This window comes from Choristoneura fumiferana, chromosome 2 (assembly GCF_025370935.1).
Source record: "Choristoneura fumiferana chromosome 2, NRCan_CFum_1, whole genome shotgun sequence".
Classification (NCBI taxonomy): domain Eukaryota; kingdom Metazoa; phylum Arthropoda; class Insecta; order Lepidoptera; family Tortricidae; genus Choristoneura; species Choristoneura fumiferana.
Window position 1 is genome coordinate 7857947 of NC_133473.1, and position 20281 is coordinate 7878227.

Consider the following 20281-nt stretch of genomic DNA (forward strand, 5'->3'; position numbering starts at 1 on the left):
AAAACGCCCCTATCAAAATACTACGCACTATGCAATTGCACCCTTCTACCCAACTCTATGCACTTAGGGTATTTAGACTCGTAAAGGTAAAAGTTAAGTACCGATGGGTGATAAAAGTAATACGCATGCGCGGGCCCGATTGAATAGTGACCGATTTACAACTGTTCGGAGGTCAACGATCCCTACGAGTACAAGCAGTTGTATGCCAACTTCGTTGAACCTGAGGTCACAAAAGTTGACCTATAATGCCGTTGAAATTAAACAGGGATTTTTATTAACTATTCGGCTGATTGTTGCCGTTTTAGGATTATCTTGTTTTATCGGAATAAAAAAACAACAATCATAATTTTTCCCCCAAAGTGGCCTAAGTTGGCCAAAATTTCCTAATCTGTCGCACTTACCGTTGAGATAGCAAAGTCTAGGTAGATAATATTTCTTCTTTACATAATTATGTGTGTGTATACTTGTGTAAAATAAAATCACATTCCGCCTTCTGTCCTTCTGCATATGTAGGTATGTATGGACGCAAAGATTTTTAATGCGTTATTTATTAACAGATAGATTAAAATAATAAATTAAAAAAAGGCGAGAAGTTTTTCAAGGCTGCATTGGGTCGTTAGTTTTTATATTAAAATTCAATCAAATAAAATAAGTTTACAATATTTATAATTCACAAAAAAAAAATATTTCAACTGTTAACAGATTAGTTCCAATTCTGCCCTGTTGAGGCTATGGGCGTTATCTAAACAAAATTCTTTACAGTGTTTATGTCAACTAATACAGAATGTCATAAGCTACACGATGACATAAATAACCCGTGTTTTTTTTTTCAGATACCAGAGATTGCTTTAAAAGGGCAGATTTTTTATATTAATGCCTAACCAAGATTCAGTTGCTGCAAACATCTCAGTCTCAGACACATTTACAGCATCATTAGGGAATCATTCATTATTCTTAATTAGGCTGGTATGAAAGTCGCTTAGTCACCGACATTGACCGTAATGAATAAAGCTGTTCTGTGTTATCCCCGGAGAGCAAAAATGTGATATATAGGTCAGGGCTATAGAATTAACGTGGTCTATTTTTATGCCGTTAAATTTAGGGATTGGTTTTGACACGTATTTTACGCTTGTATAGCCTAACCTCCTCCTTTTTTTGAAGTCAGTTAAAAATACTCGTGATTGCATTACCTACCTACTGCTATTTGCAAAAAAAGTTAAAAAAAGTTGTAAGGGCAACTCTAAGACGTCTCTGTCTGTTTTAGCGCGCTGTCTAGGCGCTGTCAGTGTAACATACGGTCGACTGTGTGACACGCAAGCCGCGTAAAAAGTAGAGGGGTGTGAGCGGGTTGCGGGGTACAAACGCTCTGTTTTCGATTAATTGTTTAGCGATGTGTCACCTTAATAAAAATACTACACTTATCATAGAAGCAGTCCTGTGTTGATTTTTTTAGAATAAGGTGCTTGTGGTGAATTTTAAAGATTAGGGAACCATTGATCTCCGTGTACCACATACCATCGAATCACAAATTCTAATTCGACCTAATTCTCCTGCGGCACAAAAAGTAGTGGTATCATAAAGGTGCCTATTGTGGCATCGATTACGTGAATGATAACAGTCAAATAAGTTTTACTAGAAACATTAAGTACCTACCTATAAGTCAATTCATTTTTTTTTAATATCATGGAACATTTGACACCAATTGACCTTGTCCCAAACTAAGCAAAGCTTATACTATGGATACTAGGCAACGGATAAACATACTTATATAGATAAAGACATACTTAAATAGATTATTAAACATCCAAGACCCGAGAACAAACATTCGTGTTAGTCACACAAATTATCTGCCCCGGCCGGGAATCGAACCCGGAACCTCAAGCTTCGTAGTCAGGTTCTCCAACCACTTGGCCATCCGGTCGTAATTGTTAATATTGGTAGATATGTGCTTGCCCATTTAGCAGCCAGTAGCTCGACATACACTTCCCATGAACTTACAGTAAAAGTTGCATAGTAACAGTTCACAGTTCAAGATTTCAGTTTGAATTTCTTAGAAGCATAATACATACGCTGTAGGACTAGGACAAGAAGATATTTCGAAACATAATCATATTATTATAAGTGCTTACAAAGTCCTCATAAAACTCGTAAGTAATGATGGGACCATTCCATGAAGTAGGTATTCCTATTTATGCTAAACGAATTTGCAACTAAGCATGCATCATCATTACTTACAATAGTTACAATAGGTTTAGGTATTGAGACACAAACCAAGTAATTAGTACACCGCGACGAGACCTAGGCACGCTAGAATCAACACATGCATTCTAAACAGGTCATTACGCAAGATCCTGTTTAACGACTGTCGTCATCTCTTAACTTAGTTCTGAGGTAAGTAATAGGGACAAGGAAGTAACATATCCTTCGATTTATTAGCGTAAATAAAGGATCAAGATGATGTATTAGGGCAAGAACAATGTAAAATATATCCAAACACCAAACTAACAATCAAATTCTCTGCCTACTTGTTTTAGAGCACTAAACTATTCCAACAGGTACCTTTAACGTAATGACTAATGAAAAAACCGGCCAAGAGCGTGTCGGACACGCCCAAAATAGGGTTCCGTAGCCATTACGAAACAATTAAGTAATATTTTCTAAGGATTTCGTATTTTATACGGAATCTTCCAAGTTTAGGTATATTTTATACCTTAGGCTGCTATTTACTCATAAACTACTAATAATTCTCAAGCAAACTTAGCCTTTATAGTTTTCCTTGAAAGTTTGATATACTTACTACCATCTTGCCACTCACCGGTTTAGATTTAGAGGGGGGGCTCGATTTTAAAGAAAATTTGCACTTTAAAGTTGAATATTTTGCAAACAAATCACTGAATCAAAAAAATCGTTTTCGCAACCTTCTAATGGTTTTAAAAGACCTATCCAACGATATTGGATGACAAAAAAAAAATACCCCACTTTACGTCTATGGGAGGTACCATTAAAAATTTTTTTTTGAATTTTTAATTGTAAAATTTTGTCGGCATAGTTTACTTATATATCCGTGCAAAATTACAGCTTTCTAGCATTGATAGTCCCTGAGCAAAGCCGCGGACGGACAGACAGACAGACACACAGACAGACATGGCTAAACTATAAGGGTTCCGTTTTTGCCGTACGTAGATATAGTTAGTGTTTAGTATTGTAACTAAGGGACCCCATACATCCCTGTATTTTTATTATTATTTTTTTTGTATTTTTTTTCTTTATTGTAATTATGATTATTTGTAATTATATTATTATGAAAAAATACTTTCTGCCAAGTTTCTTGCGGCGCATTCTTCTTGCAATGATGGTCTTTCCGAAAGCGCTGGTAGTTTAAAAAAAATGACGTGTAAAAGGGCCCATTGCGGCCTATTTACTGAATTTGAATTTGAATTTGAATTTGAATTTGCCATTTTGGCTCCGGAACCCTAAAAAACATCAGTTAATCATTTCTAGAAACTACTGTGACTGAAGCAAAAAAAATATCAAAAACAAACGCGTATAGATTTTGATATAAAATAACAAATGTGCCGCTTTGTTAAAATAAAATATATTAATTATCTGGACGATTTTGTTTCTGCGTGAACAGCTATTTAAGCAGTCTGCTGAGTCTGCAGAGATAAATGATAATACGTATGAGGGAGGCCTATATCCAACAGTGGACATCCTATGGCTTATGTGAGATGATGATGACGTATTTTAGTGGCGTGACTCCAATGTTTGGCACAATTAACAACAAGAGAGCAATGAATCGTAAATACAAATTTTCACAGCGAGTAACAATAACCATGGATTGAAGAGCTGTTGCGGATTTGTTTAAGTTATTTTTAATGACTATAAAAACTTGACCTTCTGAAACCACAAGGATAAATTCAAACAAAACACAAACTGACGCCAACAACCTTCCGTTGAAAAAGGTTTAGTTAAAACGCGTGCGCCTCAACCGCAAAAAGACAAAATACTTAAGTAAGTGAATATCCTAATTGTAATTATTAAAAACGAAAAAGTGAGTATGTATGTTCGTTATGTTAGTACTACTACTGATCGTGATAAAATTTATTTCCATAACAATTATTATATTATAAATTTGTCACAGAAAAGAGGTGATTGTATTTATAAATAAGAGAACAAATATTATGATAAAATTTGGTATGGAGATAGTTTGAAATATTAGCAGAGCGTAGGTTACTTTTTTATCCTACACAATTTAGTAAGTAATGTCCGAATCAGCGAATTTTTGCAGTCAGAGCCGCGGGTATAATATAAATCAAGTCTCATTCGTATTAATCCTACCTATATTATAATGCGATCACGTTTGTATGTAAAGACCAGTTAAATACAATCAGAAGCTTTGTTACCTATTATTTAGGGATATTTTTTAAAAGCCTTTTTTCTTTAAAGCAGTGTAAACGTAAAACTAATTAAAGGTCTATATTATTTCCTATATTATTGTACTATGAGCGGTAAAATACACAAACGGAGCATATTCGCCTATGTGGGCCCTTTGAGTGACAAGCGGAACCCTATTCTGCCATCATGTTTGCTGTCTTTGTACAACAGAAGCAGGTTAGTACATACATATATTACTTACACACTTAGTAGGTTTATTTGTATCTTTGGAATTTTTCATATTTTAATTTGTATGATGTATTATTATATTAAAACCTTTTGTTTTTTTTCATCGCACCCTAGTCTCCCCTATTCAATTAAGACGTTTGACGCGTGGTATCAATTTCAATTGAGAGTTAAACTGGTGAATGACATAACTGATCGGCCTTGGTGCACACAATGCACACTTACATAACGTTATAGTCGTCTGGGCAAGGCCGTAAATGGATGTCCTACGCAGCCAGCTGTTCGATTTATGATCCCCTTTGTTTGGAACCTAATTGCGAATCTGTCTGGACCGCAACTATAAAAGTAAGCGGTCTGAAAAATAAGCAATTAACTGCTCTATGATGTTGTCTGAGTTATTTCAAATTTCAAACACTGATTTTGAAAATAATTGACAACTTTTTTTAATGTATAGGTAGAGTCATTCACGATGACGCGTTCCGTGGGTTCTTATTATATTCGTGTTCTCATTAATGTCTAATTTTGACAAAATCACGCGTCTTCGTGGATGGCGCTAGGTATCGTTGGGATATTTGGATTTAGATATATTCGAAAAAACGTAGCAAATTCCAATATTTCACTTTAAAAAATGTTTGGTTCTAAAATAACAATCATTTGGACTTTTTTGAAGTCAAAACCGTATGCAAAAGTAAAAAAAAATCTAAAAATATTCCAAATCTAGCTTCGCCTATACAATTCGCTCAACAAACTCGTATGTGGCGCATAAAAAGCATCAAAAAAAGTAAACTCAGCGATTGAATATTTTTTTTTGCCCAATTTTCTATGTAGAAAAACAAGATTACTATCATTCATGAAAATTTTGTACTTAGTTTTTTCGAAATATTTTTGAAACTATAGAAAATTTTGATAAATCGTATTTCCCGACTCCTAATTCGCTAGAATTTCTGATGAATAATATAAAAAAAATTGGCAAAATATCGAATGCCTCGTAGGAGGAGTACCAGTTTATCATCTGTGTTGTTTAGTGAGATAGGTAATAGGATAGGAAATGCTAGATATCACGCCGGCTGCATCATAATCATCCTTCATTAAAGCACTGTCCGCATCCCTCAACGGATGAACGCCTTTCACTACGCTGCAGTATGTTACCTGGTTCTCATTTACTGCCGACTTTATTACATCGCTTGTAAATCCAGTATACGATGGTCAGCTTCCATCACACGTGGCCGTTTGGTCACGTATGTATGCGTAACCATTTAATCGATTGTCCATCCATGCGACAGGAAAGTGCTTTGATTAAAGCTTCCTCCCCCTTTATTTATTTTTAAACTGTCCGTAGCTTTTTGTCAAGGATCCTTTCTGTCCTTTATAAATATCGAATTAAGCAGTCGTTTATTATATGTTTTGGTTTTGTTGATAGATTCTGATTGGCTCTGAAAAGGATCAGTGTTTACGTAAGAAATATTTCATTATTGTTTAACGTTTTGGATAATGGGATTTATTGCGGGTTGGCGCATTAATAATTCAATGATGGACGTTAAGAATCATTTCTTATGCATTGGTGTTGGGCCCTTGGTGCAAAGCCGACTCGCTGTAGCTAACATTATTCTTGGATTCAGTAGAATATTTATAAAAGATTAATATCTACTTTTGTGCTGATTCATGAACTAACCTGTGAAGATTCATTTGTCTTGATGAAAAATCCCCAAGGCAAATAAGGATTTTTTACCCTCTTCTCTTATTGAAGAGATAGGTATCTGATAGGTACTGTACTTATTTGCCAGCTAACATAGCACTGATCACACTGATATAACAATAGGTATGACCAGAAGATATAACTGTTGGTAGATTCGATACTTTACAGTACACAAACTAATTTCTCACAAATGATTTTTAATGCCTAATTATATCGGTCTAAATGCAAAATAAATAAATTTTGTGGCTTCACACTTATTTGAACAAGGCCACTAAAGCCTTCGACTTAGTACGTGTTTGTTTCTAATTTATAGGTGGTAAAGGTAATTAAATTTCAAGTAAAACAAATTTTCATTTTATATTCATTTTCGCTTCAAATTTCAGTTTAATGTAAAGTTAGAAAAAAGTCGGTAAGAGACGTCTAATATTGTGCTGTATAATATTGAAACAGTTCGTAGTGTGGTTCTTAATAAAAATACGTAAATTCGAGTGCAATACGAAACCAAGATCCACTTCGGGTCGCCAAGCATAAGTAACTAAACAGTAGGATAGTTTATTTTCATTTATTTAAACTGACCACAGTTGACCTCCACCTCATCCGATGGTAAGTGCAGATGAGGCTGAAGACGTAGCTCATTAGTCAGTAACAGCCTATTCTCTCGGTCCTATAGTGGACGTCTTCCAGCTAATATGATGATGGATGATTTATTCTTATTTACTTGGCATTTTTGGGCGCGGTCTCAGGTTGGCAGCAGGCGCGATACCGCAGCACGACGTCAGTCGGCGACAGCGCGTCAGTCTCGTCCGCATCGCACTCGTCCGTCACGAGCGGCGCGCGCGCAGGCGACGTGTGCGACCCGTAGCCGTCGGAATTCAGCTGAAACAAACTGGACTCTATAGTTCGTGTAATGGCTTCTGGTTTTAATAAAATATTACTGTTAACTGCGACATTGTCTGCAAAAACTATGTTATGTCCTGCAGTATTCAATCTTTTGTGTTTAGTCTTTATACTTTTCTATTAACTGTCTGTTTTGCCTTTAAAATTAGATTATAAAGAAATATATATGTGTCAACCTAAAAATTGACTTCCTACTTCCTACGGAAATTAAATTATTTAATCGGATTTTTTTTCAAACGGATAAGTGTTCTAATCAAATCGAATAAAATTCTGACAAATCGGATGTATTTTCAAATCTACTGTTTTATTGCACTGTGATGACAACTTCAACATAAAAAAAAATATGTATTTTTTTTTACGTACTCGTACTACTTTGTCGCCAAAAGCTATCAATAAATACTGCGATAGTTTTATTGTCTCGAAATATTCAAGCTGACAAGGAACTAGAATAATTTACTTTGGATGCTGACTGTCTTTTTGCTTTGACATTTTCCTTTCAGCTGCTATGAAATCCATAGAATATTAGGTAGTGATTTGTAATTTTAATCTGACTTTATAAAAATAAGTTTCGCTGTCCTAACAACGTTCATATTTCTACGTTGGCACTCCAACAAATTTATCAATCTTTTGTCCACCATCATTAAATGAATGAAATAATTTCTGGCAGGCCCGCTTAAAAGGGACACTTATGGAAATTGCTAATGGTTCAAACGGCTGCCATCAAACACTTATTAGGATTAGGAGGGGGACTAAAAATCTTACTTAAATTACAATACATGTTTAAATGGGGCACACGTGGTGAGCCATTCATGTTGTACCTTTTGTTGTTCGTCAATAACACTAGTATTCTACAAAACGGCAATGACAAAAATTTAAATGTAAGGTCTGGAGTATCTAATGTGTGGCTTTTAAAACCCTACCAATTAATAGGAGTTATCGCGATGCCGCCTTAGTTAAAGTTATTCAATCTGATCTAAATAAAAGAAAAAGAGAATGAAATCGCGTACCCAAAACCATCGTATGAGAAATAGGACGCTGTTTTGCAATACTGAGTCAACTCATAATTCTTGTATCGCTTATCCATAAGTGCCAATCCATATTGTTTTCACTAAATATGCGCTAGAAGAGAATTGAAATTTTGCCATACTTTCAGTTATCGTCTCGCCCCGCTTCGTCTCGCCCTGTCGGTGGAAAAGCACCTAAAGAAGCGGTAATAGCGGGAGCACGGGAGCTTTGAAACTTTAGAGTAGGTACTTAAATACTTCAGTGTCGACGCCTGTTTGAGTGCAAAGCGGATTGGCCGCAGATGAAAAAAGCTGCCAGTTTAGTATAAATAGTTTGGAACTAAGGGTTAAAAATTCACATTGAAGAGGGAGGATCCTCCTCCTCAGGATATATATCTCTACGATCACGTTTTTGTTTTCCTGCATTTCAGCAGTCTCCCCAGTTTTCATGTCTATGCTTATCACGGTTATGTTGCTTTTAATAATTTTGGAAGACTTCTTTCACAATAGCCCTTTTTTGTTCGGAAAACGTGACTCAAGGACGGAATGGTGAGCTAGCATATTTTTCCTTACGATCTTCAGATGTCTTTGGATTTCTTATCAGAAAACCAGCCTTATTCAGAGACTCAAGCTACTTAATAAGAAACTTCTTATGAAGAATTTTATAGATGGGTTTGTGTGATTTGTGCGTGTTCTTACAGTGTGGAGGTGGAAAAACTGTATGACCACACATTTCTTGCATAAACGTAGCTATCATAAGGTCGCGGGTGAGCAAAGTAATTGTTTCAGTTCATTAATAAGAACCATTGGTAAGTCATGATCAGAACCAATTATAACCAACTCAGTTTCGGCTATCGTTACGTAGGTAGCAGTAATAAATAAAATTAATGTTATTTTGTTTTTAGTTTTACCACCGTGTGAGATGTCAGTTGGTAACATTCCAGTATAACGTTAGTTAAAAAACAAAAATATAACTTGTGTAGGGTTGATTCCGATCAAATGTCCAGAATCAGCGTGTATATATTTTTTAATAAAACGGGCTAGATTTTACACCTCATTTACTGCGATACGAATAAATTATTTCGTGATAATGACGATGAGGATTTCACGAAAATACCTTATTTAGGTTTGGTTCTGTAAGTCTTTTTACACCTGAAACAACAGGAATGTACCTACTAGTTTAAGTATATGAAAGATTTTCTAATTATTATTTTTTAACAAGATATTTCTCAGCAAGGCGATAAGGTTACTCACTTTTACTATGGTCCCAACTTGTGAATCTTGGACGAGCTCGAGCGCTCGCTCTCGGGGCGGCTCGCAGGGGTTCCTGGGGTCGTGGGGGTCGCGAACGTCCCGGGGGTCGCGGGGGCTGTCCATTCGCGCCTCCCCGTCCACCGGCGCGCTCAGCAGCCGCTCCTTCATCTCGTGGATGTAGGGACAACGCTGCATCGCGATGTAGAACTCGCGTACGCGCACCTTTGGAACAAAAGGGGACAAGTTGTAGAAAACAATTGATGAAGCAGAGGTAAAGGTCACTTTAAGGACAACCGGGGGCTTATTGAAATTATGTGGGGTTGAGTATGTATTCAGTAACTTAAACTAGGTAAATAAGATATTAAAGATGAAAAAGGCAAGGAAATGAATCACAGAAATAAAGATAACAGAAATTAAAATTCACGCGACTAAAAGCACAAGACTTAGCGTATTTTTTACGCGCAGAAGACGCGCCACTCGTTCTTGTGTTTTATCGAGTTAAGTCACTTGCACATAAATAAGTATTAGTTTTTCAAGATTTTAGGTTCGAACTTTTAACACGACGCAGTGTGGCACGCTTTACCAAGAGACGCGGGCTTAGATCCCTGCAATAATCTTAAAGTGTACACTTGAAGTGTGGGCCAAAGAAAAGCACTAGTTTTTAATTGTAGCTACAAAAACTAGAAAGGTGTCAGTAACCACAATTCGTTTGCTACATAAAAAAACATTCGTATGACAATGGCGTCACAATCCGTTCAGTTTATGACATCGACTGCTTTAATTTACAGTCAAGCATTCCTATGTGTACGGTGCTAGGCTTTTAGCCCTTGCTCGAATTGGTATTAAATTCACGTTTCCAATAAGCAACGGTGTTATTAAGGTATTGCATCAATAAAATAAAATAAATAATGTGTGACTGAACAATGTTCTTGGTAATAAATAAGGCAATAGATACTCACAAAAGTGCATTTAAATAATAGTTACAAGTATTTATAATCTTCATCATCCCAGCCTGTATTCGTCCCACTGCAGGGCACAGGCCTCCCCTCAGAATGAGAGGGCTAGATTTATAATGCAAATATCAATAATAAATTTAAATGTCAAATAGAAAATTACAAATACTAGGAACTTATAAAATATCTTATAAAAGCTGCAAAGTTCATTAAAAACTACAAAAAATTAAATTACAATTACGATAAAATCAAAACAATAAAAAAATACAAAAACATAATGAATAATAATAATAAATAATAATAATAATGTATTGCAAATTATAAATGTGATTTGTGAGTGCGGCCGTGTGTGTTTGTTACTTGTGATTTGAATGAAATTTTGTACATAGATTTTGTTGCGATATTTCCACGAATTCGGGATAAAAATTACATCCCAAACTTTCAACCGGTTGGAAACGAGACACGAAATTTGACACGGGTGTTTTTGTTTGTGCAACCTTTGTAAAATTCACTATGTAATTGTATTCACTAAGGTTTTTTTCGAAATCCCGGAATTTTAGTTCAATTGCTGGTTTATGCATGCAAAACCAGAGGGCATAGGCCAGTTAGTACAGTCGCCATCAAATATTTCGTAGCAGCCAAGGTGGTCAAAAATATCGGCATAATGCACTCTATTATTAAGGCATTAGAGTTCATGTTTCGATATTTTTGATCACGTTGGCCGCTCCGAAATACCTCATGGCGACTGTACTATCTATAGTTAAATATCCTTAAGAAGTAAATAGCATACTTTCAAGTCTTATATTTTTTTAAGACTACTGTAATGGAAACACTTCTTAGTTTCTTAATGACGTCATTCATTCGTTCCATTTTCTAGTAGGATGTCAAATCATGTCAGTATGAAAAGGTAAATAGAAATCGGGTACATTTTCCCTTCTTTAGAAATCAAGTAAAACATCACAGCAGCGAATTAAGGTTAGTTCCCGGCTGCAATTGCATTATGTGAATTAATGCAAGAGTTCGTGGAGACTCAGAAAGCGAACTCAATGGAAAATATTTATTAGAGTTCCGTACCACAAATCCAGAATCTTTCAGATAACACTGATTATTGGAATCTCTCGTTGCTTTTTTTGACACAATTATGATAGTCATTTTACGATGATCAACGAGACAGTGCGTCAATCTTCGTCATTAAAAATGTTCGACTTTTTACATCAATGTTAGAGTTAGTTCGAGCCGTGCTCGGTTTTCGAATAGGACGGGCCTATTATATTCCCGTGAATGTCGTAAAAGTGAAAGTGAGCTATAACTCTGGACTCCAGCATTGCGGCATAGAAGGCAAGGAAAAAGCACCACACAATTTTTTCAGGAAATTTGTCGTGAAAATTTGATGGAAATTCTCAACCGATAACCGCGACCACTTTATCAAAAGTGTTGCAACTTAGACGATAAAGAGTGATTTTTTGATATGTCAATGTCATTAAATAATTTGGTACGGATTAAAATAATTCACACACACAAACATCACGCCTGTATCCCCAAATGTGGTAGGCAGAGCACACGGAACGTTACCGCTTCGGGGCCACTTTCAGCAATTTTAGGTTTTAAGTTTGACAAAACCGGTAGAATAGTGACAGGTTGCTAGCCTGTCGCCTACGGTATACCTTAACCTATATCCTTTGTCGCCTCTTACGACATCCACGGAAGAAAAATTGTATTTAAATATTTATTTTTTGACTTATTTTGTTAATTAATTTAAAATGTTTGTGCCATTATAAATGATGAATTATTTAATATTATTAAACGATTGCAATGCCCTTGCAGGGTTCACGTTGTACTTAACTGTGTCTATTGTAAGATCTGTACACTACGTGAAAGCAATAAAGATTTTGAAATGGAGAGGTGTAATTCTAACGCCACACCACACGGGTAAAATAATTCAATAGTGGCATTATATTTATTTGAAACCTTAACTTCAGATTTTTTTATTCGACTGGATGGCAAATGAGCAAGTGGGTCTCCTGATGGTAAGAGATCACCACCGCCCGTAAACATCTGCAACACCAGGGATAGATACGCAGATACGTTGCCAACCTAGAGGCCTAAGATGGGATACCTCAAGTGCCAGTAATTTCACCGGCTGTCTTACACTCCACGCCGAAACACAACAGTGCAAGCACTGCTGTTTCACGGCAGGATTAGTGAGCCAGCATTCGTTCATTAAGAATATAATATCTGCCAAAGCGTAACTTAGCTACTGACCTTGATAAATAAATATGAAAAAATCGTACCCACTTTCTACGGAACCGCAAACCTTAAGTGTAACTGGCACTCAGCATTTTTTTTGTTGGGAGACGTTTCTATTATGTGAAGAATACTGGCACACCGATCAATCCGGTCGATGTGTGTGGCACTCGCCTCTCCTTATGGGGAAACGTGGACGCGGTGACCAACTCAATAAGTAACGGGTAAGCACTTAAGTGTTTTTGTTACAATGCTACTCGTAAATAATTGAAGACAGGCTTTCCACTTTTTATTAATGATAAGCACCATCTTGTTTTGAATATAGGAACTACTAGGTATGTCATAATTATAATTATGACGTAGTAGTTCCTCTACTCTACTCTATTGATACGAGTTCTATATCACGCTATAGAAACTCACGGATGCTTATTGGTACGGGACATTCAACTTAAAGTTCCGACTGTATTTCAGAGATGTTTTTAATCACCCTTTGTCATACAATATAATGTATTTCTGATTCATCTTCCACTTCAATAACCATTCTATTGCAGCGAAATTTACCTATCATTGTTTTAACTAAGTATAAAAGTTGTTAATTAAATAACTGAAAACCTCAGACACCCCTAAATTTTTTTTTCCCTTTAGGTAAATTGTTTGAATTTATTTTTGAATATCTTCTTTATTTTAAAAGATATTGGTGTGTTTTGCTAAGTCAGTAATTCTTATTCATTTCTTACTCTATTGACTTACACTCATGATTTGTATTTCTCAGTGCTTTGACGTTTTTAGAAGAAAATCATCAAAAATATTACAAAATCACACATTGACAGCAAACAGGCCAGTATTAAACTGTCGAAATAGTATGCAACCTCGCTAAAATATTTAATTGGCGCCTGTTGCAGTCGTAACTTTTAGACTGGGCACAATAAAAAAGGGATTTAAAAACACAAACACAACCTAATATGTCGAAAAAATAATATAAAATATTCGTAGGTGTATTCGAGACTGATTAAACAACTGATCTGATAGTTAATGTTTAACATAATATTTATTGCAATATTGCTTCCACAACACTAAAACCAACGTCTGGTTACTTTTTGTGTCTGTATAAAAAAATACACGCTGCATAATTGCGATGCAAATATTCGCGTCAACGCAGACGGATGTAATAAATGCAAAACAGAACTGTTTATATTGCCAACTTTCTGATGAGCGAATGATAACCCCATAGCAACTGTGGTTGGCGTTAAAACAAAGCCCATTACCGAGTTCGTAGTGTAGGTAGTTTGCGAGCATTTGGCGGCCTGCCCACTCCCCCGCTAGTAAATTGTGTTGTGAGCACGACCAAACCGAATTACCTAACTTACGCACAGCTGATTTGTTTACAAACAAACCATCAAAGTGTTTTAACGTAATAGGATATTGTTCTTTTATTTTCATCGTAAAGAAGCCGTTCCCACTTTCCCACCCTATTTGAGTGGATAAATGCTAATAATGTCGTATAGGTATTCTGATTTATGACTTTGGCAATTTGTTTGACAGACACTACACTACGATATAAGAATAACAGAGTTAGGCATCTAAATAATTAAGTCGTACAGAAAAATCTGAAAGTGTGCTTGAAAATCGTTAAATAATTGTTAAAAGTTTTTATAATTATTTATACTAACACTATCCTTTACCGTTAGCCGTTAAAAATTAGGCTTAGTTATTAAATTGAAATTCCGGGATATTGCGAAAATTCTCTTTATTTATTTCATTAACGCTTCATAAAAAAACCTGTGCCGAATTTTATGTTTATAGTCGAAGCGGTTGTAGATAATTTGACGCGCTAAGGTTACGTTGGACAAGTTTATAATAGACGTCAATTTTACTTAAGTATATTTCAATTCCAAATTTTTACTTTTACGGGATGACCGTAAAAGTAAAAATTTGGAATTGAAATAAAAAAATACAAAAAGATTCCAAAAAAACAATCTTAATTTGATTGCTTAGAAACGATATCTCTTGTCCGGGTGAGCGGTTAGTTCCAAAGGAATGCCGAAAAAGTTTGAGGGCTTACGGCATAGATGTCGCTAGCGTCGCTGCTTAAGTGACTAAGTAAGAAACACAAGCTGAGATATAAGGTGCATAGGGAAATTCGTGTCGGTACCGTTGACCATCAGTGGTGTAGCGGTATAGCACGCGGTACGGATTACCGAGGACCTGGGTTCGATTCCCAGTGATAGTCTTATTTTTCTGTTTTTTCTGTGCATCTATATTTCAGTTTGTATTTTCAACTTAAGTATATTTCCAAATTTTTTGTCTTTTTCTCCGTAAGAACCTTCCTCAAAATAAGGTATATCAATTATTAAGTATTAATGGGGTTTATTTTAATAAATTAATAAACCATTAGGATATAGAGTTATTATTCCTAAAAACACACTTTCGCGTAGGTGCTATGCACTTATATTCGCGCAAAGTACAGGAGCCAGCATGAACGATCGATCGTTGTAATGAGGCAATTGGGTCAGTGGACCTGACATGAATCATGACACCACGTTATAAGTTTCATAGCTAATTATACTTTTTTCATGCAAATACACACGTAAATGTACCTACGTGTAATATATAGTTGAGGACGGTAGGTCCCAACTTTTTCTAACATCACAGTATCCAGCTGCGTGATTTTGGAAATGATTTCAGTTTTTATTTTATAGTTCTGCAAATAGAACACTTTAAAAAAATATTGCTAGGGTAATTTGTTATCATCTCGCGATGATAACATTACAATTTTTTAATCGCCAAGCGCGGTACAACATCAATACAACATGAATACAATATTTTGTAGCGATGAAGCAAGATAAACATAATTATTGTAGTTCATCGATATTCCTATAAAAATACTAGAAATTGCACACATAGTTCTCACTGCGGACGAGAGAGATGGCGCTGGTTTAAATATAAAAAATAAAATTGGCAAGTAGGTACCTAAGAACTCCCGAGTTTGATTGTGAATTATTGCAGATATTTACACATAGTTCTTTATTCAATTAGCAATTAAGAAGGTGTTACATTTAATTTAGTAGGTATTAAGTTTTTAAGTTAGGTGTTTAGTTCATAGTTTAGTTTTATTTATTGTTATTTTTTCTTAATAAATGTGTATTCTTAGACTCAATTAATAAAAAAGTATTAACAATTGGTGCTGCTTGTAGTTTATTAGCGGCAGTCATTATTACCTGTTGTTTTGTACTATAAAAAGTACGCTAGGATACAAGACAATTGCTCAAATAGTCGTACTCTTTTAATTTGACAATTTAGAAAGGTTGGTAAGTTTCAGTACAATTGAAATGAAAGTACAAATTTGTACTTTATTTAACATGTACCATAGTATAATTTAAAAGAATGTTTCCAGAGTTATTAACAGGGTTGGTTTCAAGATCAAATTACAAAATAGAGCTCGTTAAAATTATGAATTTACGGCATACTTAAGCCAAACGCTGTAAAAATCAATACCGTGTAGATCATTTTTATTGAGACATTTATGACTGCGCTCTTTCTTTTAACCTAATTTTCTTTTCCTACGTGCACTTACTATATACTTTGGGCTCTTACTTTGTTTCTCTAACTACTAAGAATGGGTTTCTCATACTCACTCTCTCAACTAAAGATTTGTTGACAAGGTACTGCCAAACTGAAGTGATTTATTTTATTCTAAAAAATAATTTTAATTGAATCTATTATGTTGATATAACACCCTGCTCTCCCCTTGTATACAGTACCTACCTAGCTAGGTAGATAAATAAATAATTTGATGAATTAGGTTCTCATTTTTTTTGACTTATTTATTAGTTAGGGCATTGTTTCGTCCTAAAAGTAGTTCACGTCCACTATTCAAATAATAAAAAAATGTGTTAGAAGACTGAAAGCCTATTCGAAACCAAACGTCGCGTCTGAAACGGCCCTTGAGACGGTCTTTGTTGTGTCTCTTGACGGTTCTACAAGTGAGTAGCTGTGCGGGCCCATTTGTTGATGTATTCATGAACATGCGTTATAAACTCAATCTGGCTAAGGGTATATGTATATGTATATGTATTGTATCACGATAGTGATACAAATTTTGTCACGACAGTTGAATATTTTAGACGTGAAGCGTAACAAACAAACATACAGGAGCAATGCATAATGGTTTTCCATCAAAAAATGTCTGATCTCAATCGGAATACGTCGATATACAAAGTGTCAATCAAGTATTATATTAAATTTGTGACATTTATTATATCCATTATAATGAACTTAATTATATGTCAAATGTCAAAATTAAATAGTGGATTGAAAGGACCACTTTTCATCCGAGATATTTCCTCGAACGAAGTAAGAGCACCAATATAATTTAGTCTGACTGTTATAATCTGTAGTAAGTAGAGCTAATTTTAATATCTATTTGAGCAGTCTGTTTTTTAAGCGCCATTGAATACAAATTGGTGGGTGGGAATAAAAAGCGAGGCAGCATCGAGTTAATAAGGGGAAATGGGTAATTTCACCCGAGTTAGACATAAATATTCTACTTTTTATTTCGACTGTGAGGAAAGTAAAATAATTACTACTTGCACATTTTGTAAAAGAGGTATAAGAATATAAGAGAGGTTAGAATAATCAGTTATAATTTCAAACGGATGTCCGGCGCTCAACGTCCAGTAGACAACTGTAAAATGTTTTTGATGTGAACCTAACGATCGTAATACACACGTCGTTTAATGTATAGCTGAGTTTAGATATAATGAAAATCTTTTATTATAATAATATGACGAAACTCAATTATCTTCGACTAATGGCTAATCGTAAAAATTAAATAATACTTTCCACCCTAGAGATGAAAACGCAATTTACCGGAGAGATGAAAATAACTTTTCAGCTGTTCGGTACTGAAGCTTATTGATAGAGCACGATAAATATGAACTTTCCGATGATATACGTGGAAAATCATTATGCACTATAAGTACATCTCTACTCACTTTCGCATTTGTAATAATAGTCAGAATGTAATAACCTAGGTTTAAAACTTGGTTAGGTACACATTTCCAGACATTTTGACACTATACTTACTTATTTTTAAATATATGTGTGACTAGTTTTCACTTTACCCACGGTTTCGCTCTGTTTAACCATTAGATGTAGCGTTTGAATCGAAATTTCGGGATTTAGCAAAGTTCCGGTGGGAATTTCCAAAATTTAAACGTGATCTTTATTTACGTTGTATAAAGCCCATAAACGCGCGCCACGCCATGCGCAAAATGTCAAATATAACTCTAAAATAAGCGGTTAAGATTTCGGTATTTTACAATGAATCCCGTAGAAATATCGGGATCAAAATATCCAATTGTTAGTTTTGAAAACATTTATCAGCATACCAAATTTTTTTCCAGATTCGTCCAACTGTTTTAAAGTGAAAGAGTCACAAACAGCCACACGCACATACAAACTTCATCATTTTTTGGGTTTGGTACCTCGAATAGCCCTTAAAGGATCACTTTGTTGTCCGTTCGTCCGTCTGTCAAGACCCTTTTTCTCAGGAACGCGTGGATGTATCAAGCTGAAATTTATATCAAATACTCAGGTTTACTGTCCCTTGAAGCTGTAAAAAAATCTAACTTCAAAGCTAACGCAATCAAAAGGTACAGCCGTTTATGCCGCAAATTTTCAAAACTCGCAAGGGAATCAAAACCTACAGGGTGAAATTTGATACGAAGCAACTTCTAATAGCACAGATAAAAGAAAAATTGCAAAAACTGTAAATTTTTATTTACATCATATAATAAAAATATATTTTTAATAATTTTAAAGTTACTACCTACAGGTTTGTACGGAACCCTTGGTGCGCGAGTCCAACTCGCACTTGTCCTCTTTTTTTTATTAATATAAGATAATATAAGAACCTGTGGACCGTAGAAGTCGTCCTACGTTAAGCAATTTGTGGCTAGTTGGTACCATCAGCCAAGTAAGTGGTCTATCAATTTTTAAACAAGTTCCTATCAAATTAATATGTCGCTAAAGTTGAACTTTCAAGTTGACAGACACGTCTATTGGCACTGTTGTTTTATGACATGCAAACGATTATCCACTTTAGGGTGGTAGACCACATATTTGGCTGATGGTACTACAACAATCAAAATTATAACATTTAATCAACTGAATCCCTCAAGATGCAACAATATTGATTAAGCTTTGAAGAGGGTATTATGAATATTTTACCATAAATATTCGACTTGATCGAATAGATTCAGGGCAAAATATTAATAGCTGCAATTTTTTGATATCTTACAAAAACCCAAGGAAATTCAAAGGCCTCAGCTAAATCATTAAAAATATTCAACGAAATTAAAGGAGGATTCGGGAACGGGAGGGGTATCTTATTAATAATTACTTACGTTTGAATGAGATTGGAAATGGTCTCATTAAAATTACATTTTTACCGATCAAGCCTTTAAAAGATACACAGTAGCAGCTTTTAAGAATATGTGAAACATAATTATAAATGACACTTGTAGATACAGGCGACAATTTTATTACACTACAGTACTGTCACCAGCACCATATCTGACACAACAAGCGTGCATAAATATCTGATACGACTCTATTTCTAGGGCCAGAAGGACGTGTCAGATATTTTTGCACGCTCCGCTGTGGCAGATATTAATGCTGGTGACTGTACCTACCTAAACATAGTACATAATTTTATTTATCTTTAACAATCTTTATCGAATGACGTAAATGTCATGAAGACAAGGTTTTATGGCAGCCTAGGAACCAAAGTTGTTGAATATACCTATTGAGTTTGAGTATTTATTTATGTCAGTTTCTTCACGCGGGAGAGAGGTTGTTTTGAATATGGCTGGCCAAGTTGACGACCGGATGGCCATGTGGTTAGAGAACCTGACTACGAAGCTTGAGGTCCCGGATTCGATTCCCGGCCGGGGCAGATATTTGTATGAATAATACGAATGTTTGTTTTCGGGTCTTGGATGCTTAATATGTATTGAAGTATGTATTTATCTAAATAAGTATGTTTAACCGCTGCCTAGTATCCATAGTACAAGCCTTGCTTAGTTTGGGACTAGGTCGATTGCTGTCAAGTGTCCCATGATATTTATTTATTATTTCCAAAAAACCTGGTCTTCACTAAAACTCCTTATTATCTATCGTTACAAACCCACAAATATTTCCCTCCAACAATCCATTATCAGATTATTTTCAAATATAGGTCAAATGTAGTACCAGCGGCTATAAACCGCCGAATCGTAAACAAATCGTGGCATAATCGACCAAAGCCAATGCTTAACGACCATCATCGACAGGTGGTGTAAGCGTAAAAAACAAAAATATCTTCATGCTGACGGAAATGAAACGTCTCTTGACCGCGATTTGGTTCTCTGGAAGATTTCTCGAGGAGAGATTCCCTTTGTTTATCTTCTTTGAGTTGAACAAGTAAATATATGTATGTCGGCTATAAAAACTATATTTTTGTAAATTTATATTTGTTACTTTTTGCTGGCGTATTTTGGAGCTCGATCTAATTAATTTACATTCGATGACGGTAGGACTAGGACCAATACAAATGTAGTGTACAAAATATT

The 20281-nt window shown here is 35.3% G+C and overlaps 1 protein-coding gene across 9 annotated transcripts in view; it reads right to left on the reverse strand.

The window, feature by feature from the left end:
* Positions 1 to 20281, reverse strand: part of OtopLa (proton channel otopetrin-like a) — a 65930-nt gene that overhangs the window by 11350 nt on the left and 34299 nt on the right. For all 9 annotated transcript variants that reach the window (XM_074106959.1, XM_074106947.1, XM_074106952.1 and 6 more), the window contains exons 2-3: positions 9472 to 9693; positions 7035 to 7192 (exon numbers count right to left, since the gene is read on the reverse strand). In XM_074106959.1, the coding sequence (XP_073963060.1) occupies positions 7035 to 7192; positions 9472 to 9666 (353 nt within the window). In that variant the 5' untranslated portion in view covers positions 9667 to 9693. The remainder of the gene's footprint in view (positions 1 to 7034; positions 7193 to 9471; positions 9694 to 20281) is intronic.